Raw genomic sequence first — 24,217 nt, 5'->3', positions numbered from 1 at the left:
GAACAGTTCTATTTTTGTTTCATCAGACCAGAGGACATTTCTCCAAAAAGTATGATATTTGTCCCCATGTGCAGTTACAAACCATAGTCTGGCTTTTTAGAGCAGTGGCTTCTTCCTTGCCGAGCGGCCTTTCAGGTTATGTCGATATAGGACTCGTTTTACTGTGGATATAGATACTTTTGTACCGGTTTCCTCCAGCATCTTCACAAGGTCCTTTGTTGTTCTGGGATTGATTCACACTTTCCGCACCAAAGTACGTTCATCTCTAGGAGACAGAACGCGTCTCCTTCCTGAGTGTAATGACGGCTGCGTGGTCCCATGGTGTTTATACTTGCGTACTATTGTTTGTACAGATGAACGTGGTACCTTCAGGCGTTTGGAAATTGCTCCCAAGGATTAACCAGACATATGGAGTCCTACAATTGTTTTCTGAGGTCTTGACTGATTTATTTTGATTTCCCATGATGTCAAGCAAAGAGGCACTGAGTTTGAAGGTAGGCCTTGAAATACATCCACAGGTACACCTCCAATTGACTCCAATAATGTCAATTAGACTGTAAGAAGCTTCTAAAGCCATGCCATCATTTTCTGGAGATTTCCAAGCTGTTTAAAGGAAGTCAACTTAGTGTATGTAAACTTCTGACCCACTGAAATTGTGATAGTGAATTATAAGTGAAATAATCTGTCTAAACAATTGTTGGAAAAATAACTTAGCACATCTACTTTGTGCATGACACAACTGACTTGCCATAACTATAGTTGGTTAACAACACATTTGTGGAGTGGTTGAAAAACTAGTTTTAATGACTCCAACCTAAGTGTATGTAAACTTCTGACTTCAACTGTGTGTGTGTGTGTGTGTGTGTATATATAAAAATAAAGAAACACAATAAATAGCGGATGCTATATACGGTTACAGTGCCAATACCAAATGATAGATATGTACTGTACATGCAGGTAGGGATTAGGAGAAAGTAGCGTAGGTGTCAGGGGAAGCCTAGGCAGTAGCGTAGGTGTAAGGGGAAGCCGTAGTTGTTAGCCAGTTAACGGTCTTATGGCCAGGGGTTAAATGTTGTTTAGGAGTCTGTTGGTCTGAGTCTTTATGCACCAGGACCGTCTGCAGGAAGGGAGCATGAGGAACTGTCCCAGTCTCGGGTGGCTGGAGTCTTTGGCAATTTTTCAGGCCTTCCTGGATGGCTGGGAGCTCACCCCCAGTGACGCGCTGGGCCGTCCGCACCACCCTCTGCAGGTGCCATACCAGACGGTTATACAACAGGTCAGAATGCTCTCGATGGAGCATCTGTAAAAGTTCTTAAGGATTTCAAGGGACATGCCCAGTCATATTAGCCTCCTAAGGAAGGCTGTACTGGTGTGAGAGAACCATGATACGTTTTAGGTGATGTGGACAACAAGGAACTTGAAGTTGAGGATCAGCGTGGCAGATGTGTTGTTACCTACTCTTACCACCTGGGGGCGGCCTGTCAGTAAATCCAGGTTCCAGTTGCAGAGGGAGGTGTTTAGTCCCAGAGTCCTTAGCTTAATGATGAGCTTTTTAGGGCACTATGGTGTTGAACACAGCTGTGGTCGATGAACAGCATCATCACATTGGTAATCCTCTTTTCTAGGTGGAAGAGGGCAGAGTAGAGTGTGATTGCGATTGCGTCCTCTGTGGATCTGTTGGGGTGGTATACGAATTAGAGTAGGTCTAGGGTGTCTTGAATGAAGATGATATGTGCCATGACCAGCCGTTCAAAGCACTTCATTAATAAAGATGTGAGTGCTACAGGGCGGTAGTCATTGTGGCAGGATGCCATAGAGTCTTTTGGGACAGGAACGATGGTAGTCAGCTTGAAACATGTGGAAATTACAGAGGAGAGGTTGAAAATGTCAGTGCATTTGACAGCTCTAACGCTGCGTGCACACAGGTTACTGCTGTACAGTACATTATGATACATGTCATCTAGTCTTCACTAACTAGTCGCCATATCACAACAAAAATAATCATGCTACACATTAGCAACTTCTTCAGTGGTTTACTACTGCTACCGCTAACTTTAACTACAAAACACAGAAACTGTCACATTGGTAGAAGGGATCGGGAAACAGGTGCAGGAATGCGTAAGTAAAAAAAAAAATCTTTATCCAAATTACAGCGTGCCGTGTAAAGGCACAGGGACGAAGACCAAACAAAAGAGCAAGGACTACCTCAAGTAAATAACACAAGAGCACAATGATACCACACGGGACGAGACCCGTAATCATCTGCACAATACACACAGCACGAAATCCAAAACAACACAGCACAGGTACTCACACGACCAACGGACATTGGAACAACAACCAACAGGCAATGGTGAACAAAGGGCAGACTTATACAATTACTAATCAAATGGGACCAGGTGTGCGTAGTGACAGTTCCCGAGGGATCCGTGACAGAAACGTGCCATTTTCACATATGTTGATGTTGGGTTGATGCTGGAGATGATGTTAAGAGGGAGCATTTCATTGGGTGTCAGAAATTAAATACATGAATTACTTTTCTTTAATTGCATGGAATTCAATTGCTTGTGAATTTCATTAGCCTAACTGTTGTTCATTACTTTGCTTTAAATGAAAGTAGTACGGTTGGAATTCCTCTCTCAGCTGTGTACATTTGAGTCTACAGGTCAGGAAGAATTGGTAGAACAATATTCATACTCCTTTCAGCATGTGTCTACAGTAAGATATATTGATTCAAACCAGATGGAACAATTTGTGCTGTGAAGAACTATACTTAGTGAAGGCCTGTTCACTAGGAGATGCTGAATTGAGCTTTGAGAGAAACATGTCTCAAAAGTCCCAAAAATATGATTTCCTTTACTTCTGCCTCACTTGAATATTGAATAGATCTTTATTGAGTTTTGCCTCCCATACCACAGTCTGCATGCTGGGGACAGCCATTTTCTACTTGGCACAGATGCTGTATAGAAAGTCATGTATCTATTATGTTGTGGTCAGCATCACGTGTTGGGAGCTCAGCATTCTTTAAAAAAAAAATATATATATTTTTTTTTTACCCCTTTTCTCCCTAATTTCGTGGTATCCAATTGTTTTAGTAGCTACTATCTTGTCTCATCGCTACAACTCCCGTACGGGCTCGGGAGAGACGAAGGTTGAAAGTCATGCATCCTCCGATACACAACCCAACCAAGCCACACTGCTTCTTAACACAGAGCGCATCCAACCCGTAAGCCAGCCGCACCAATGTGTCGGAGGAAACACCGTGCGCCTGGCAACCTTGGTTGGCGTGCACTGCGCCCGGCCCGCCACAGGAGTCGCTGGTGCGCGATGAGACAAGGATATCCCTACCGGCCAAACCCTACCTAACCCGGACGACGCTAGGCCAATTGTACGTCGCCCCACGGACCTCCCGGTCGCGGCCGGTTACGACAGAGCCTGGGCGCGAACCCAGGGTCTCTGGTGGCACAGCTGGCGCTGCAGTACAGCGCCCTTAACCACTGCGCCACCCGGGAGGCCGGGAGCTCAGCATTCTAATGTGTTTGGTCCATATAATGTCTTACTATGTCACATTAGAACTTTATGGGACCCTAAATGGAAAGTCAACCAACGGTCTCCATGGCATTGAGAGTTAATCTAAATGTCTAGTGTGCTACTGCCTTACACATGAGATCACAGAGACGTTTTCTCTAAAATAGGAAAGCTTATTCTTGCCGAAGAAAATGATTGTCTTGAGCGCGTACAAACCCTATATCCACCATGTAATGACAGACAGACTGGTCTCAGCAGCGTATTTACCGAGCAGCTGGCAGATGGTTATATTTGTATATTTACTTCTGAAGGAGGGGCAGTGTTTGGATGTAATTAAACTCTTGACGAAGTGACACACCCTCTTGTTTATGTTTTAGCCTCAATGGAGATGCCAAATCCCCTGAAACTAGAAATTGCATAGCTGTCCATAATGTAGATCTACAATTCTGGGTTAAATGATCTCCAAGCAATTCCATGTAAGTACACTTTTCTCTGTGGTCTTGATCTTGAAATGTTTAGAGTAAAGTGAACATCCAGTCGATAGTGGATGTATGTGTGACTGTACCTATAACGAACACCAACAGGGGTGGTCTGTTTCTGGGAATGATCTATTACTGTTTCTTGTTGGTGTTTGGTATTGGTCAGGGTATGTGCCATGAATTCTCTGGAGAAATACCTATGTGAGCTCAGGCCCAGTGAAATGACTGGCAGTATTGCCCCATAGTGGGGGAAATATGATCTGCGAGGACAGTATGACCTTGGCGATAGTCCCAGCAATTAAACCTTCAAGAGGAGCCCTAACTGGCAAGTAGGAAATGCCTGCCTTAACCTTTAAATCATTTATTTACCCGCTGTTGTGACTACAGAGGAAATACAGAGCAAGGGGTTAACATGTGAGAACACACAGTTTAAATAAAATGAAAGGTTCCTAGGATCAAGCATATATCCTTTTTGGCTGAGACGACTGTTTACATATTATTTGATTTGATGTGAAGAGACACAAACCCCGGAACAGACACATGCATACACACGATAACATACACACTATAGACATTGATTTTGTGTTGTCGATATTTGGTAGTATGCTAGTGGCCTGAGGGCACACACTTAGTGTCTTGTGAAATCTGTTGTGAATGTTTTTAAAATGGTACAACTGCCTTAATTTTGCTGGACCACAGGAAGAGTAGCTGCTGCCTTGCTAGTGGGGATCCACAATAAATACAAATACACCTTTCTTCTTCTGGTAAAAATCCATATGCGACCTGAATGGTTGGGTTGAATCCAGACAGGAAAACGTATTTAGCCATTCTCCATATGGACCTCAATGATAAAAGTTGAGTGGATTTGATGAATGTGGTGGCAAATGTTATTGTAGTGATTCAAATTGATAAAAATGGTGGGAATTGTAACTGACAAAAGGAATCATTGAATGGTTCTTCTTTTATATGATTTACACTGTTTTAATTCATTTGGTGCTGAATTTATCAATTCAGTTGTCAATGAATCCCCCATTATCTATTTGATTCAATAATCATTTACACCCCTCAGAACAGTTGGCCAACAACGTAGGAAGAAACCGTTACCACAGAGCTAGACATTAGATTAGGGGGCTACACATTATATTAGGGGGGCTAGACATTAGATTAGGGGGCCTATACATTAGATTAGGGCGCTAGACATTAGATTGGGGCAGTTACTAGCCATACAAATGTGTAATTAAAGTTTGCATTCAACTTGTCTTTTTTCAATAAAAGGTCTTCATTAGTATGACTTGCAGGCATTTGGCTGAAATGATAGGTGGCAGGAGTTCTGAGAAGCTTTGTTATTATTTATACTGCTGACTGCTCCTTTAAGGTTGTCACAGTCGTGTGTATAGGTGGCAGGGAAGTCAGGCGCAGGAGAATCAAAACTTGGTGGAATGGAGTAGTTTAATAAATTAAAACGATGACCCGTCGCGCACCAAATACAAACCACGAATACTGACCATAAAACAATCTCTGACAAAGACATGAGGGGAAACAGAGGGTTAAATACACAACAGGTAATGAATGGGATTGAAACCAGGTGTGTAGGAAGATAAGACAAGACCAATGGAAAATGAAAAATGGATCAATGATGGCTAGAAGACCGGTGAAGTCGACCGCCAAGCATCGCCTGAACAAGGAGAGGCTTCGACTTCGTTAGAAGTCGTGACAGGTTTGGGATAGGGTTAAAACCAGTGGAGGCTGCTGAAGGGAGGACGGCTCATAATAATGGCTGGACAGAGTGAATGGAATGGCAACAAACACATGGAAACCATATGTTTGATTTCTTTGATACCATTCCACTTATTCCCCTCCAACCATTACCACGAGCCCGTCCTCCCCAATTAAGGTGCCAACCTCCTGTGGAACAACTCAATGGTTAAATTTAGGCATTCATTCTGATTGGTTAAGTTAAAGGGTAAGGTTTAGGGTAAGGTTAAAATGGTCCCTAGCACTGGGGATTTACCCCACAATCCTGGAGCCTGCAGAGCCTTCTTGATGGTAGCCTACTTAATGGTGACAGCGCTCACCGTTGCCCCTAGTGGCAGGTATTGAAGGCATCTCTCGACGTCCTGGGGACCTGGATTAACGTTAAATACTGCATTGGATCTGGTGTGATCTGGCTGGTTGAAATGGCTGATTGTGGCTTTAAAATTTTCTCTCCTTTTCTGACAGTGACTGAAGTGTAATCATCAAGTAATGCTACAAAGTAATGGCCATATTTAAGAGATGATAGCAACATGTCTTTTGACATCTGTATTTGCCACTCACACTCAGTTTTAAGTGCATTTGTGGAGCGAAGGCTTTTGATGGAGTAGCTGGCCTCTAGAATCTAGATTGCTGTAATAAAAGTGAGGTAGAAAACCATGATCGTGAGCGCTACTATCAAGACCACGGCTTCTTTTCACAATCACAACAACTTATCTTTGTTTTTAAAAGGGGAATGATTGGGCCTCCCGAGTGGCGCAGCGGTCTAAGGCACTGCATCGGAGCGCTAGAGGCGTCACTACAGACCCAGGTTTGATCCTGGGCTGTATCACAACTGCCTGTGATCGGGAGTCCCATAGGGCAGTGCACAATTGGCCCAGCGTCATCCGGGCCTGGGGAGGTTTGGCAGGGGGGCTTTACTTGGCTCATTGCACTCTTGCGACTCCTTGAGGCGGGCTGGGCGCCTGCAGGCTGACCTCAGTCATCAGTTGAGCAGTGTTTCCTCCGACACATTGGTGCAGGTGGGTGTTTAGAAGCTTGGTTTGGCGGGTCATGTTTTGGAAGATGCATGACTGAACCTTCGCCTCCCGAGCACATTGGGGAGTTACAACGATGAGACAAGATTGAAAAGAGGGGTAAAATATATAAAAAGGCTAATGATTGAAGTGAGGTTCAATATGTAGTACATAATATATCGTACAGCTAAATGTAAACACAATGCTGAGAACTTTTTCTGAGGGGGTGGACCCTAAGCAACATTTTATTTGACGCAGAGAGAAGAAAAATATGAATTTCCTGAAATTCGAAACATTTTGCCATGGGGTGCTGAGAAAATATTGCAGTTTTAAAGCAAGTTTTACTACTATTCCACACATTTTGTCATAGGGTGGAGAGATTTTCTTTGCAGTTTTAAAGCAAATTTCCTCCAATTCTACACATTTAACCATGAAATACTGTATGCCATGTTAATATGTTATCTGAGTGAGAGTGACTAACAAAATCAATGGGGGTCCCCTGGAGGTCAGGGCCCCTGGGCACATGCCCTTCATGCCTGGTCGATAATTCAACCATGATTACTACAAGTTTAGATAGGTGGCTAAACTAACTTATCAATCTAAAAAGATTTAGCTGACATGGGCTAATTGAGTGACTGTCAGGGACTACTAATGCACAACCAAATTTCGAATTTTCACCATGTATATTCTACTGTTCTAACTCTCAACAGTAAGTTCAGACCCCAACTGAGTTCCTAAAACTCTGTTTTTTGAGGAGGTCAGTGGCCCCCTAGCAACTGAGGGCCCTATGCGACCACTTATGTTCCTTTATGTCCAGGGCCGGCCCTGATACTATAGTATCACATCACAAGAAAACAGACAACAGTTACCACATGCTCCTCACACCCTGTTCACAGCTAAGATCATAGTCACAGAAAGTAGAGGTACTGAGGTTGCTGCAGCACCCCCTGATAAATCACAATTAACAAATAATTAATACAAATAAATGAGTGGACTAGGCCTTTATTATTTCTGTATGAGCAGAGAAAAATACTTGTCAGCAGAGCGGGGGAGAAAAACACCCCCGTAGACAACACCCCCACCCCAAAACATCTTCCTGCGGCCATGGCTAAGATGACTTTCAATGAGCAATAATGCCCACTTGCATTGCTGTATTGTATACAGTGACCTCTCAATGGCTACAAACCTTATGTTGCTGTACCATAATCAATAATAGCAATAGTCAAATACAGTACAGGCCTATACTGCATAGTATAAATCCCTTATTTTGCACAAAACAACATTTGCACTCAATTTGAACCAGTTATAGTTGTTAAGTTGTTATAATTGTTGATTTATAAAGTACATGTTAATCATTATTATTACAACAAACAAGACCCCCCCCCCCCCCCACCTCAATGTTTTGACATGCTGACATGAATTGACCAGGTGAATGAGTTATTTCAAAGAATTCACAAATTTTTAATTTTAACCAAATTATTACACAGCACCCTCTAGATTGGGAGTAATTAGCACGGTGACTACCAACCCTTGAGACAACCAACCCTCGAGACAACCAACCCTCGAGACAACCAACCCTCGAGACAACCAACCCTTGAGAAAAACATCCCCTGAGACAACCAAACTCTGAGACAACCAACCCGTCTCCCATACCAATTGACTTCTGTGAAAATACGTCTCCTCTTATCTCCAAGGGAGCAGATTCCTTTTTCTCAGTTATAACATTGCATGAATTATTCAGGGTATTATTCAGGGTAGGAATACGATTTTTCCAACTCTCGTATTTTGCTATTATCTCTTTGTTTGTTCATGGTGTCTGGCTAATCCACTTTTGGTGTAGGTATACAATGTCTTGCTGTGCGTAATTAACACAATTCGTATCTAAAAGGACCTAGAAGCATTTACTGTATGTAACATGATAAGAAAGTTATGGTCTGTCAGTCATGATATATTGTGTCACTAATTGCTTTCAGCCTACTCTGTTTTCCACTATTTATAAGGACAGCTGGTGAGAGTGGACATTTCAAAGGCTGCTGATTGCACTCGTGTTTATTTTTTCAGAGTAAATCTCATTCAAATGGATTTATAACAGCATTCTGTTTTGGGGAGAATTTCTTATGGAATGGGCAAGCAGTTTAGCCCTCTGCCAAGATATTAACTGAGGTTGTTATTCAATCATTTCCAGTGTATTTTCAGAAAGCATGTTTAATTTCCACAGCTGCTGTACCAATTAGCTACCCTGTGGCGCAGCGGTCTAAGGCACTGCATCTCAGAGCAAGAGGTGTCACTACAGACCCTGGTTTGAATCCAGGCTGTATCACATCCGGCTGTGATTGGGAGTCCCATAGGGTGGTGCACAATTGGTCCAGCGTCGTCCGGGTTTGGCCGGGGTAAGCCGTCATTGTAAATAAGAATTTGTTATTAACTGACCTGCCTAGTTAAAGGTTAAATACAAAATAATAATAATAATAATGAAAATAAAAAAACACAATTCTGAGAGCACTACAGATGTAGGATCTTCATTTGAGCCAGTGTGCTAAGGCAGGACAATAGTCCTGCAGCAGCAGTAAGTGTTCATTATTATAATTAATGGATATTTTTTGTAAGGGTTGATACATTTTTCGTAAGGGAAAATCAAGTCTGAAATTTTAAAGTGGAAACTTCAGATGCGTCAAGTGACATAATAAAAACATCCCCATCAAAATCCCTCAGTTTATACTTCAAATACACTGCAATTAAAAAAAAAAAATCCTGCATTTCAGGGAAGTTCTTCTACACAGGGTGATCAAATTAAGATCTTATATCTGTATCACTTTTTCAAATTATGTTTGATGTTTGAAGCTGCTGTGCCGATCAAATACAATTCTGAAAGCAATAACTGGAAACCCACTATCAACCATTGATTTAATACCTGTAGCCTTAGTAGTTGTGTTTTTGTTGCTGTAATTTAACACTCATACTTCAATGTCTTGGAGCAACAGAGAAGGGAAAACAATGGAACGATCTGAAGTATAAGTTCAGTGTTTGTGGGGGTTTCCACTAGTTACCACAGCCACAAAGTAAATGTTGGCTATAATATCTTAAAAATTATGGGGGAAAAAAATTTGCTTTTCAATCTTAATTTAATGTTAGGGTTATGAATAACGTTAGCAGCGTGGTTAAGGTTAGGTTTAAAATCACATTTTAAGAAGATCAATTGTATGTGTTTATGACTTTGTGGCTGTGGTAACTAGTGACAATCTTTGTTGAAGTCTTTTCTCTCAAGTTAGCTCTGGTCTCATGATAAACCCAGCGTCACTTCGCAATGGAGAAGTTAGGAGAGCATGAAATAAACAAGGCTATTTCTGTCTAGCGACATTAAATCGAGGACAAAACCTGAGCTGCCTGCCTACAGTGACTGTCAGTTCAGCTGTTGGCTCAACAAGAGAACACTCCAGTGATCCCAAGACATACCTCATGCAGTTAACTGCAAGTTTGCAAAAACTTATTTTGTCAGCAGTTATATATAGCATAGTAAAATACAAAGTTGTGTCGATTCTGAAAAATTGCTAATTGCAACCAAGCTGCAATTAAAGGGACTTTTAACCATTTTTCAATTTCATATTCATCATCTCCAGCACCACTCCAACATCAACATTGCAAATTGCGCGTTTCTATGTTTTGTAGTAAAAATGATAGAAGAGAAGTGTTTCATCAACCAATTAGTAGGCAATTAGTAGGCAATGCCTACTCATAATTGGTTTAAATCACATGATGCACACCGATGATGTCACTTGAAACGTTCATCTTTTTACTACAAAACAGAAATGCACCATTTTCACATTTGTTGATGTTGGGTGTTGTGCAGGAGATTTTGAATATGAAGTAGAAAAATGTTGACATTTCCCTTTAAGTGTCACTCACTATATGGCACTCCTACTCTCTGGTGGACAGATCTACCTAAACATAACTGGTACAGTAGAATATGTCGGGAAGGAATGAGACGCATGGACCAACGAGCAGCAGTAGTTCCGGTGTTTGGGTTTTTCATCACTGTGTTTGTTTTTTTTGTTATTTGGACAAATCACGGTTTCGCAGGTGTTAACATCTTTCGAATTTCAGAAGGGGAAGGGAAATTCGTCCCGGGATCTTGCAAAGAGTGAGGTTCCACTACTCATTCCGGTTCCGCTCCTTGTTCTAGCATCTATTCATCTCTTCTCTTAACACGTATGGACCCAGAACTTAATCAAGCAGTTGATCAATTACGCAAGCCTTTAGTTCTGGTTTAACCAACATTATGACACTCCCAATAAGCAAGTTAGTGGCATGGCATCACTCTGCTAGCTAAAGAAACGACCGTTGATTGCAGTGCCATTTATTTTTAACGGCATGATCCATCTCTCTAAACTGGTAGTAAGGGATTCTAAACATTTACTTTATGTTCATTTCCTCAGGACTTTTAAATCATATGTACAAAGTATGATCCAATTCAAGCACGACTCTTCAATATTGAACACTCATAGTCTCAGTTGTTGTAATGAATACTGTAGTCTACATATACAAGCAGGTTGATGAGGCAGAACTGAGCGATTTCCATTAGATGGGCCAGCTGAAAAGTCAAAATGGGCTATTATTGTAAAAAATCATGAAACAAGATTAATGATGAAAAATGCTAACCTGCCACATACTTCCTCGTCATTGTGTAAACTTTTGTGGAGTTAAGGTTTAAGTTAATTAACATATACATTGGAATATTAATAGGGAGACCCACAGAATGTATCTTAATTTCTTTCAAGTAGTTAGATAATATTGATAATACAAAACATGTTTTCTTTCCAAATGGAGGAGGAGAAAAATGCACTTGTCTGCCTATATTCTTTGTCTCTTGCTCAGTCAGCCAACAATCATTAACTGTGAGCTCTTAAAATGTGAACAGGGACGGACTCATTTCTCCCTCCTACGTGTACACATTCATGTCGTCTGAATTGATCTTCTGTTCTGACACATTCCATTTTGAGTACTACATCCCAAAACGAATTTGGAAAAACTGCATTATTCTCTTGAGCAACTTTGGGCTTATTTCATGCAACTCTGACCAGAATAACTAAAGCAAGCAGAAGGTAAACCACATCTCAGGGCTTCTTTACTCTCTTTCAACATCCTTTTAAATGGTAGAAATAAATACTTTATAGGTAGAAATATTCACAATATGTGTATCACTAGCGTGCGACAGTGCTTCAGCAATGTAGCTTAATTACAAACTCAGATCATGTGAATTGAATAGTTTTTTAATGTGAAGATCACAGACATAAGATGATGTGTAACCATCTTATTTACAGGTCTCAGAAGAAGAAGTGTCATCCAAGCTTATTTTTTATACGTTTGTGCCGGTGCTGAAGACATTGCCAATTAAAATCACGCTCACAGAGGCTGTGAAAACAGGACTACTCACAGGCAAACCAAATAAGGTACTTGGCACCAACTTCAATCAGCCACTTTTGTGTGGTCTCAATTCTTACACTGTAAAAGAAAAAGTATGTTGATTCAACATAAAATTCTAAGGGAACCAGCCGCATCAGGATTGTGCATTTTCAACTGGTTGCCTTACAATTGTATGTTGAATAAACGTATATTTTATTGTATTTTTTTTTACAGTGTATGCATGAATACATGCATTTAGATAATAATCCTGCCAAAACATTAATAAACGTTAATAATGCACCAACTGAACAGGATGAGATGACGTCTCTTCATTGATACAGCTATTTCAAATGTCATACGCTCATCAAATGAGAAAGAAATTGAAAATATGTTTGACCAATCCACGTTTGCGTCCATTTCCACAGTCTCAAACTTTGGCTGTAGCTTTTGCTGGTTTTCAATGCACCTGATTATGAAATGATAATGTTTATATAACATCAGTTGTCAAGTAGTCACTGTTTATATGGGAATCAGTTTTTCATTGAGCGAATCATTCACACCACGCCCATGGGATTTTCAATGCGCTTCAATTCAAGCCCTCAGTTAGCGAATCCATTTAGTTAAGGCAACCATGAAGCAAGTCTGTTGGCTATGTCGTGTAGAAAAATACTGCATTATCACATGGACAGAATTGTATCAGGCTTGTAGTACATGAGGTGTGGTTGTGAATAATATCTAGAGGGACTGGCTCAATAGGTTACCATAGATACAAATGTGAAGAGTTCAAAAACTCCAGGCCTTTTTTCTTTACCATGGTAACATACAGAACACAGGAGAAACCAAATCTGCAAGTTATTTATTTAAAGTCAATCTTAGGTTGCCTTTTGTGATGAATATGAAGGTCTGAGTTATGCACATGGATATCTAAGAGTCTGTTGTTCAGAAAACCAGCAGATGTCACAAGGAGGTTATTTCATAAACTGCAGGTGCACTCTGTGAGCAAACATGAAGTAGTATACAGTATATACTACAAATCAGGATAGATCAGGATACAAGTCTAGGTCCCAAAGGCTCCTTATCAGCTTCTACCCCCAAGCCACATGACTGCTGAACAATTAATCAAATGGACACCCGGACTATTTACATTGACCCCCCCCCTTTTTATTTTAACACTGCTTTTACACTGCTGCTACTCGGCTGTTTATTATCTATGCATAGTTACTTCACACCTACATGTACAAATTACCTTGACTAACGTGTACCCCAGCACATTGACTCGCTACTGGTACCCCCTGTATATAGCCTCGTTATTATGATTTTATTGTGTTACTTTTTATTTAATTTTTTACTTTAGTTTATTTAGTAAATATTTTCTTAACTATTTCTTGAACTGCATTGTTTGTTAAAGGTTTATAAGTAAGCATTTCACGGTAAGGTCTACCTGTTGTATTCATCGCATGTGACAAATACATTTCAATTTGATATAAAGCTGAGAGAGGTAAAGGTGAGTTGATACTTATCTCAATGTTCTTTGCTATGTTCTCCTTAATATTCTCTCTATACATAGCATGATTAGGACCAATAATAACATGTATACTGCTTACTAGCAATAACCATTTCCAGTACTTAATATTGTTGGTACTTAATGCTGTTCAGAGTTAAACTTGCCATTGAAAACTGCTGTGACATTGTTCTATTCAAATGCAGCTTTACTAAGCAATATCCTGTAGTTTTGATAACTGTAGTACCTTTATAGACAGCTGATTTTAAAATATATACGATTTTAGAGATATTATATATTAATTTGACAGTATTACTCATGTTCCCTCATTTCCCATTCAGATGTTCAATTATGAACTTACATTGGTATAGGTTATATGCTAGCATGGAATGAATGAGATATATTATACAAGCCATTTTCACATACACAATGTTCAATTCAGCCATGACGCATGAATGCTACAAAGAATAATCAGGATAAGCAGACTGAAACTAAAGGGGACTTGAGAGTACATTCTTGAAAGAGATATTGTAGCAAATGTATGAAAAAGTCAAACCCATACAGACATTCCAAACGTCATTAGAGTGGTCTTACACCATATTTCATCAATTCAATTAGAATTTATAGAATGAACTGGCATTGTGGATAAAAAGGTTCTTATTATCATGGATCAGTCTCAATCTAGTCAATCATACCGCATGCCAAATGGTTTGGATTATGCAACAACTGTTGTTAAAATAGCTTCTCTTACTGTAGAAGTCCAGCTTTACCTTTTTCAACATCCATTTTGAGTACAATTGAAAGAAAGACAGAATACATTATGTTTTCTCCGCATAATAATTACATTTTAAATGCAGTGTATCACACATCTAGTTAACATCTAGTGAATCTAGTGAATCTCTGAAAGAAAACACTAACATTTATGAATGTTTCGTTTCATTTTATTTAGACAGTGATGAAAGATTTCTAAATGAATTGTGACTGTATGGAGAACATACTGTGTAATTCTGTCGTCAGTCAGTCATCCAGGACGGGTGTCCCTACTCCCCTAGAGAAATGACTTACTATAATTATGAAGAACAAATAGTATCAGTTAAGCTCTTACTCAACCAGTGAGGCATGTGGTAGTGCATGTGGTAGTGCATGTGTACAGTTCATGTGGGACATGTGTTCTGGTAAAAGGAAACCCAGGAGAGAGACATAATTACACATCCCGCTCTCGCTTAGGAGCTGGAAGTTATGCACAGGGACTTGCCGAGGTTCACTTCAGGATTGCTCAGGTTACAGTAACTCATCTAAGTGGCTCATCAACCTTTCCTGATCCTCTGTCAGAATTTAGGAGTCCCCAAGCAGAAGGCGACTGAACACACCATGTCGGACAGAGGGCTTTTCAAGGCGGAGGTGATCTATATCAGTGACTGTGAAAAACGTGGAGCAGGGGACATGGTCCAACAGGAGACATATACTCGGGTAAGTGCTTATGTTCTACTCTTACTACCTCAATGTGATACTCGCATTTACAGCAGAACCAACAACAACATTAATCACAAAGTGAATCTTAAAGCTTTGTATTCATGTCCTATATGTCACACCTTCTCTGCTTGAGGCCAAGACATAGTAACTTTAATGGAAGTTGGGCAAAAATATTTGATAATAACAATGTTTTGCTAAGGCTAACAGCTTGACTCCCTTCCATATGTGACCATTTTAATTACGTACTGTAGCTTCTGAGATTAAATCTATACATAGTAATAAAAATGACACACAAATGGCAGATCAGAATTTTTGGTTCCAACCCTACTTGCCATAATCTATACTGTTCCAATTGTTGTAACCTTTGCTTGTACCTTTTAAATGAGAGAACATGCCTTCTGAGATTCCATTTTTACATAGTATACCAAAAGACAAACAACTTGGTTATATGAAGCTATGGTTACAATCCTGATTTGATGTTGGGTCTCAGATATGCAATGTATTAGTGATTATGTAAAAATCCAGTTTTGTTTACCCTTTTCTAAATTATATTTGCCTGAGACTGCTTTAATTACTTTGCAAATGAATGGCAAAATGTTTATCTATCATGGTTCAATAATTCAGAATTTGAAATAAAATAAAATCAAATGAATCTACCTCATTGACAGTCGTCTTCAGTTATCATTAGTCAACAATGTGTTAATTAATATTCATAGAACCTTTTCCCCCCTATCCCATGTTTTTTTTCCTTCTCAGTTGATATCGCCTCCTGATCACACAACAACACCCCAGACCCCTCCCCCTATAAATACCCAGCCAGAAAATACAGTCCACCATTTTGTATCCGGGCCCGCTACTATGGAAACAGCTGTTAACAAACACCAGGGCATTTCTCAGCAGCAGTGGCACAACACCCCTGTGGGTGCTGAGGTCAGCTTGGATCTCTTTTTAAATAGAGAGTCTGACTCAGACGAGAGACTAAGCCCCACTAACTCCACAGACCTGTTTCCTGCTTCTTCCAAGAGCCAGAGTCAGGAGTCCATCCTCTCTGAGAGTTGGGACAAAGACAGGAGCTGGTCAGCACTGCAAATGTCCCCTGAGACGTCTTGCGCGGTGTCCCCGTGCTCCTCAGTGAGATCTGGCATGTTCACCCCCTCTGTTGTGCGAGTCAAGAGGCACTCCCTAGAACCTGGCTCCAGTTTAGTCCACATGCCGCCAACCTGCCTCTCACCAACTTATTGTGCAAGTCCCTCCTCGTCCCCCTGTCCCCTGTCCCCCCGCTCCCGCCACAGGCCCCCTCCCACGCGACTCTCCCTGCTAACAGCTATCCTCCGAAAGGGCCGCCTGCCAGTCCTGTCCCCTACTCTGACTCTACAGAGACCCTACTCCCCCTGCTGGCCCATTCACCATGGGACTTCCTGTAACGCCTGCTCTGCAGCCTCCAGTGTGGCCTCTATTCCTCTGGAGGTGTTCTCATCCAGGGCCCAGTCCTCAGCCTCCATACACAGCCCAGCTCAGAGTTACCATCACAGGGATGGATGTGTGTTAGATTCCCTTAGATCTGTCAATGCACCCCTGTCCATAGAGTCTAAGGAGCTTTCCACCTCATGGAGAATGGTTGGCCCTCACAGCCCACCATTAAGACACTCAGAAAAACTGAAATCAAACAATGGAATTATCTCTGAGAGGGTCACCTCCCCCTCTTATCGAAGCCTTGTGGCGTCACCAGTCCCACCGTTGTCTCAAGCGTTCCCTCAGCACCTCCCCAAACCAGTAGACCACACCAACGTTCCAAGTCCACCTCTGTACTCATCACACTCACGATTCAGACGTCTGTTTCCTGAGCCACTCGACAACTCAGTTAACTCAAGACCTAACTCACTGTCGCCTGAGCCGAAACCAGTTAAGAACCAGGGGGCTTCTGTGCCCCAAGATTCAAATCAACCCCTGTATTCGTCACACTCAAGACTTAAATGTCTGTCTCCTAATCCAGCTTACAACCAGGGGACCTCTGCATGTCAACCTCTTTACTCATCCTTCTCAAAGCTCAGCTCATCGCCTCCCGGAATAGTAAACTCCTCATCAAACTCAACACTCGACTCACTGTCTCCCGGACCAGTAAACACCTCTTCAAACTCAACACTTGACACACTGTCTGCTGAACCTAAACCAGTTAGCAAGAACCTTGTACAAGCTCTGAATTCTCACCTACAATCAAAGCTCACCTTTCTGTCTTCTGCACCTGCTAATAACCAGGAGACCTTTAAGGCCCTTGATACGTCTACACCTGAAGTTTCCTCCATGGGAACCTCTAACAATCGGGGGATTTCTATGGGGACCCTTAACACACGGGGGACCGCAAGGCCCCAAGTTTGGAGTCCACTGCCCTACTCATGTCTTTCCAGGTCTCCTAAACCTCTCTCTCTCTCCTGCTGTGCCCCAGAGGGCCATCTTTCTGCCTCATCCCACTCACCCAGTGGCATAGTTTCCTCTGCACAGAGGTACACAGATACAATATCACCAACCCCATTACAGAACGGCCTGAAAACACCTCCACACTCGATGCTGCAACTCGGTGTCTCCCCAGCTCACAGAGCTTTCCACCTCACTCCCACCCTCTACACATCCCCAGGATGTCCATCACCTAAGCTCCCCACTCCCCCCTCTACACCCGACCGTTTCACCCTCTCCCCTTCTCCTGCGCCCCCGACCCGCGACCTTACTCCGTCTCCCTCTCTCTCCCTGCGCTCTACGCCCTCTCCATGCCTATGGAGGGAGATGTCAGACTCCATTGATACAAAAAGAAAGGTAGCTACTCTGCATGCTGGCATGCAGTCCAATCGCACGCCACCTGCATGAGTCAAGTAAACAAGGACAAAGGAAACTATTAATGTCCTGTGACCGACATTGAGTACTGTAAGAATGATTGCGTATCTGGCAAGATGCCGCTCGGCTAAAAATGATCTTGTTAACTTACAACCTCTAACAGTAACTTTTTTGTCCTTGGTTCCCAACTGTCATATTTGCTTTTCAGAGACAGTTAGCGAAAGTTTTTTTTCATTAAAATGTTGTAGGGTTCAAGTGCATTATCTCTAAACAGAATTGTGTTGTTACATTGAGAAATGGAATCATTTTGAACATTTCTAGCAAAGCCCAGCCTGGGAATAGCACTATAAATAAGATTCGTTTTGTATTTTTCATATCCCTCCGCCCATCCCTCTCAACTCTAGCCACACAAGATCAAGTTAAGCTATAAAGCCCTCGCTGCAATTCCCACAAACATCGTTCTGTTGGACCAGCAGGTAAGCACAGTCTGCTGACGTATCCCCATCTCATTGCTAATTGACAATCAGCCAGAAACATTACAGTTAAACAGCTGCCAAATTATGGTTGATACAGACACACCTGACCTGGATCAATCGGCAGTAGAAACAATAAACTGTTTTTCCCACCCCTGTTTTGTTAAAAAGCTGACAGATAGGGCTGGAGAAAATATAATAATAGCATGCTTATTGGAATGAGTCACTACAGTTCTCATTTAGTCAACAGAATTGGAATGAGTTTATTTTGTTACTACAGAAAATGAATTACTTTTGATTGTGCCTGTGACAGGGTTGACATGCTTCAGACTGAGGATAGAAGTGGATGACAGGAACATTTACAACATGCCTGACAGCCTCAATCGCTTTACAAATGTTGACTCAATAGAAAATACATTAAAACATGCTCCATTGAAAGAAATAAAAAAGTTTGTAAAACCTTGAAAGTTGTTCTATTCGTTCTGTGTAGATCACATGACAAAGGAAGAGAACATATACTACAAAGAAAGAATTTCATACAGTATGTGCGGATCAGGAAAATTCTCACACAAAAGGGTGATCAAATTAAGATCCTACACCTGTACGTACTGTACTGTACGTTGTGTCCATTGATGTTTCCATCTCAATTTATATTGCTTTCACAGGCAATTGATGATCAAGTGCACAAAGAAGGAGATTCACAGGACCCAGTGGACAGATGTAAGAAAGAGGACACACATGCAGAGGTACAGTACAGTGGAGTATAGTGCAGAACAGTGTGGCCTCTGATTCCTAAGACACTGTGTACTTGTAGCATCAATTATTTTGTAAATATATTCTGTAAATGCTTGTTTGCCACAACTTCTCTTTACACGTTTCCATGTAGATGTACTTGACTTTGAGGCAGCTGAGCATCTGTACTGTAAAAAAAGTCCAATACTTTCTCTGAAGTGTTCGGAAACCAATTTAGTCCGTTCAAAAGTAAAACCATATATTGCAGGACTGTTAGCTCGATGATAAAGGTCTTGTTAAGAATATTACAGCTACTATAGCCTTGTCTATATGCCGCACGAATGTCTATTTAACTGCTGATTCTCTCTACAGATGTGTTCCCCTGCACAGTTGCGAAAGCAGTCAGAAGATCTGTACGCTGCCATAGACGAAGTGTTAGAGGACCCCATTCCAATGGTGAGTTTTGTATTGGCCTGCACTCACTTGAGCCAAAGCAGAAGAGATCAAATGAAGTGTTCTCTTTTATGATTACTTTTGGCATCTTTCAGCGCCAAGCATCTCCTGCTCTCGCATACTCCAGGGAATCAATGGACAAATGTGCACCAAAGGTATGTAAGAAGCTGTTCAGGTGGGCCTTCGTGCTTCAGCAAACAAATGAAAGGAGGGCAGCTCAATAGCAATGTCAAAAATCAGGAGAAGGGCTTACCAAGAAAAACTTCCAATGTAAGAAGCACTCACAGCAATATGTAGAATAGAATAGAACACTTTTTCCCCCCCAGAAGGAACTTCCGTTGTGGCAAGTCGGATAAGATAAAGATATATATAGTAAACATATAAACAACACCATTCACACGTCCGATACAAATGCTTACAAGGTATAATATATACAAGATAAACATACTGCACACAAATACCTTTTAATTTAAACACCGTACTGACGCTGGTAAAAAACTGTTAGTGGTTCTCTTGGTTTTAAGAGTGTATACGCCCTGATTGCGCTATTGCATATTTACTATTCAGTGGATGTGTTATCCAAAATGATTTCTTTACCCCTCTTACATGAGCGGTCTGTTTAAATGTCTCGTAGGTGGCTCGTCTCTTATGTCAGACTTTGTTCAGTTTCTCATAACTTAGTAGAAAGCAATAATGTGATCCATTCTTATTGGCAATCTAATGCACAACGGAAAACATTGTATCACTATGCATGTCTATTAATCTCAGTGAAAACTCAAATAATCTCATTACAATGCATACAGGTACAGTAATCTCATTACAATGCATACAGGTACAGTAATCTCATTACAATGCATACAGGTACAGTAATCTCATTACAATGCATACAGGTACAGTAATCTCATTACAATGCATACAGGTACAGTAATCTCATTACAATGCATACAGGTACAGTAATCTCATTACAATGCATACAGGTAGAGTAATCTCATTACATTGCATACAGGTACAGTAATCTCATTACAATGCATACAGGTACAGTAATCTCATTACAATGCATACAGGTACAGTAGCATAATATCCCTTTCTACATCCATTATTCCAACTGTCTTTGTATGTTGGAGTGTGTGTGTACATTCGAGTGTGTGCCTGCGTGCGTGTGTGCTTGTGTGTGTGCGTGTGGTCAGATACTGATCATATGAAATGAGATGATCCTCTAACTGGCTGATAATTATGTTGGCAATATCCCCTTCCATAGGGCTACACAATGTGTTACACAAAGTGGATTGAAAAGACAGTCCAGATGTATAAAGGTGACATTCAGGATCATAACAGTCTACTTATACAATTACCACCACAAACAGCCCAGCAAGTAGATAAACTGACTTTACCAGGAATAGTCTTCTCATAAAGTTCGCATTATTTGCGTTTCTCTGTTTGCTTTCTCCCACATGTAGCGATACACCTCATTGCCAAGGTCATTGGGACGTGAAACGAAATATGTGAGTATACATATGTATGTTTGTTTTGTCCCCTAAGCAAGATCCACTATACTATATTCCAAAATAAATGAGAATGCTTGTTTTGTGCATCTGGAACTGCAAACTTGCTCCCTATAGGAAAAAAACAATTTTCAGGCTCTACAAAAAGATTATTCTGATGTCTACATTGGAAAGCACAATCACTTTCATGACTAATTACTGTGTCTGTAATTAAATGACTACACTATGTGCTATTTGATCAATCCATGAGGTGTTCTTTGTTGTGTTGTTTTCATTTCTCATATGTGTTTGTAAGAAAATAAATGAATAGAATATCATGAAAAAGATTGTCCTCATGAGATTTAGAGATACCCTGTATAGGAAAGCAGGTTACATTGCATAGGGAACATCAACATTTTGTTTCTTAGAGTAGTGGGTATGTTTGAGAAGGGGATTTTCTGAGTGAAAACTTGTGGCGGACTTTGGCTTTCATGATATCATTACGGTGGGGATGTTCTACCCCTCTAAGTCTCAATGGGTCTCCAGATATCAAGCTGGAAATGTAATCTGTTATAGTTAATAAACTATATCTGGAAATATTTATTTATTTATTAATACAACAACTTACTGAAGTATCTCAGCATGCAAACAACATGACAGCTTTGTCTGGGGAACGAGACTGCATGATAAGACAGGATTCAAAACAAAACCAGTCATGAATGTTTCATTAAGTTGCATTTATATTCACTGAACTTTACGAATCTTACATCAAGAGACACATCATTCTTTTCAAGATTTTGTCTTCAGTAGAGTCCATTGTCATCGAAGCCAAAGAAAGACTCTTTCTAATCAAAGGAAGACTAGTTCTTTGTGCAGCAAGTTGACACTTGGATGATTACATACTGTATGTGGGATCTTAATTTGATCATCCGGTTGCAGGATAACAGGACATGTAAAGCTTGTTGTGCATTTAAGGTTTTATGGCTTCTGAAGTTTATTTCCACTTTGAAATTGTAGACTTTATTTTCCCTTTACGAAAAAATGTATTAACCCATACTAAAATGTCAATTTAATTATAATCAAAATTGTAATTCCCCTGTTCTTACAGGATAATTTTTCTGCTGTAGCAAACTGGGTCAAATTAAGATCCTACGTTTGTAGGAAAAATCCAAAATACATCAACATTATATACAGTATGTGCTGATATCTTATTTTTTACAGGCAACCTTCAACCTACAACGGTCTGTTGAGAGAAAACTGGCAGACAACTATAAGGTAGTTCTTCTATTGCAATTATGTCAAATCTGTTTAAACTATGTTATGCTAATTAATGGCCATTGTTATTTCTTTATTAAGTGTATATTTACTGTGATCTTATGTTTTCGTTATCTACTAAATCAAATTAATCTAGACATATTTTCAAACCTTACAGACCAAGCCTGGCGTAATTCGACCTGCCAATATTATCCCAAGATTGCCAGAGGAAAATGATGATGAAGCGTTTCATCCAAACCCCTTCAAACAATATCTGGACGAGTTGACTGTCAATGACCAGAACAAGGTAGGCATAGTTTAACCCACAATACCTTGGTATTAGGTTACCTCAGAACACATATGTGTTGAAAACAACTGCGTTTATCTTATGGGATTGCCTGATTCATTCAGAGTATGCATATTAACCAGCACTTAGACATAACTGTTTCCAAATAGCATACTTGACATACAAAAATGAGAAAGTGGGTTTAGTGTAGAACTTCTGCATAAGTCTCTGTTTACTTGTAAAGGTTACTTTAGAGGCTTTCTGTTTACTTGTAAAGGTTACTTTAGAGGCTTTCTGTTTACTTGTAAAGGTTACTTTAGAGGCTTTCTGTTTACTTGTAAAGGTTACTTTAGAGGCTTTCTGTTTACTTGTAAAGGTTACTTTAGAGGCTTTCTGTTTACTTGTAAAGGTTACTTTAGAGGCTTTCTGTTTACTTGTAAAGGTTACTTTCGAGGCTTTCTGTTTACTTGTAAAGGTTACTTTAGAGGCTTTCTGTTTACTTGTAAAGGTTACTTTAGAGGCTTTCTGTTTACTTGTAAAGGTTACTTTAGAGGCTTTCAGTTTACTTGTAAAGGTTACTTTAGAGGCTTTCTGTTTACTTGTAAAGGTTACTTTAGAGGCTTTCTGTTTACTTGTAAAGGTTACTTTAGAGGCTTTCTGTTTACTTGTAAAGGTTACTTTAGAGGCTTTCTGTTTACTTGTAAAGGTTACTTTAGAGGCTTTCTGTTTACTTGTAAAGGTTACTTTATAGGCTTTCTGTTTACTTGTAAAGGTTACTTTAGAGGCTTTCTGTTTACTTGTAAAGGTTACTTTAGAGGCTTTCTGTTTACTTGTAAAGGTTACTTTAGAGGCTTTCTGTTTACTTGTAAAGGTTACTTTAGAGGCTTTCTGTTTACTTGTAAAGGTTACTTTAGAGGCTTTCTGTTTACTTGTAAAGGTTACTTTAGAGGCTTTCTGTTTACTTGTAAAGGTTACTTTATAGGCTTTCTGTTTACTTGTAAAGGTTACTTTAGAGGCTTTCTGTTTACTTGTAAAGGTTACTTTAGAGGCTTTCTGTTTACTTGTAAAGGTTACTTTAGAGGCTTTCTGTTTACTTGTAAAGGTTACTTTAGAGGCTTTCTGTTTACTTGTAAAGGTTACTTTAGAGGCTTTCTGTTTACTTGTAAAGGTTACTTTAGAGGCTTTCTGTTTACTTGTAAAGGTTACTTTAGAGGCTTTCTGTTTACTTGTAAAGGTTACTTTAGAGGCTTTCCTTTTTTTCTTCTTTTTTTTATTTGTAGATTTTCAGACATGGGAACAGAGACATTGAAACAGTACAACACACCCAGTCCTTTAAAAACCCCGCCCACCCCACCGCTTCCGTCCCTCCCTCCCTTCCTCCCACCCACCCCTTCCATCCCTCCCACCCACCCACCCACCCCATCCCTCCCTCCCTCCCCCCCCCACCAAGGCATCATACCAAGACATCATAAAATATAAATTCAAAATAGACAAATAAAAACAAACACTGAGAAAAACAAAGACAAAAACAATAGCAATACTTTGTAACAATAATAGTAATGA

General features: G+C 40.4%; 1 protein-coding gene across 11 annotated transcripts in view; it reads left to right on the top strand.

Annotated features, from left to right (window-relative positions):
* The window catches only part of LOC139376919 (muscular LMNA-interacting protein), a 43,018-nt gene that overhangs the window by 3,117 nt on the left and 15,684 nt on the right, over positions 1-24,217 (top strand). For 3 of the 11 annotated variants that reach the window (XM_071119917.1, XM_071119923.1, XM_071119922.1), the window contains exons 2-10: positions 15,009-15,146; positions 15,906-17,957; positions 18,380-18,451; positions 19,114-19,194; positions 19,553-19,636; positions 19,729-19,788; positions 21,091-21,135; positions 22,336-22,389; positions 22,547-22,675. In XM_071119917.1, coding sequence (XP_070976018.1) covers positions 15,009-15,146; positions 15,906-17,957; positions 18,380-18,451; positions 19,114-19,194; positions 19,553-19,636; positions 19,729-19,788; positions 21,091-21,135; positions 22,336-22,389; positions 22,547-22,675 — 2,715 coding nt within the window. Of the gene's footprint in view, positions 1-3,905; positions 4,005-8,993; positions 9,166-12,093; positions 12,223-15,008; positions 15,147-15,905; positions 17,958-18,379; positions 18,452-19,113; positions 19,195-19,552; positions 19,637-19,728; positions 19,789-21,090; positions 21,136-22,335; positions 22,390-22,546; positions 22,676-23,934; positions 24,179-24,217 lie in introns of those variants that run through there. The other 8 variants (XM_071119916.1, XM_071119921.1, XM_071119918.1 and 5 more) reach the window with 6 other exon arrangements.

The sequence above is a fragment of the Oncorhynchus clarkii genome, chromosome 20 (assembly GCF_045791955.1).
Source record: "Oncorhynchus clarkii lewisi isolate Uvic-CL-2024 chromosome 20, UVic_Ocla_1.0, whole genome shotgun sequence".
NCBI classification, from domain to species: Eukaryota; Metazoa; Chordata; class Actinopteri; order Salmoniformes; family Salmonidae; genus Oncorhynchus; species Oncorhynchus clarkii.
This window is presented reverse-complemented; position numbering and strand designations above follow the sequence as displayed.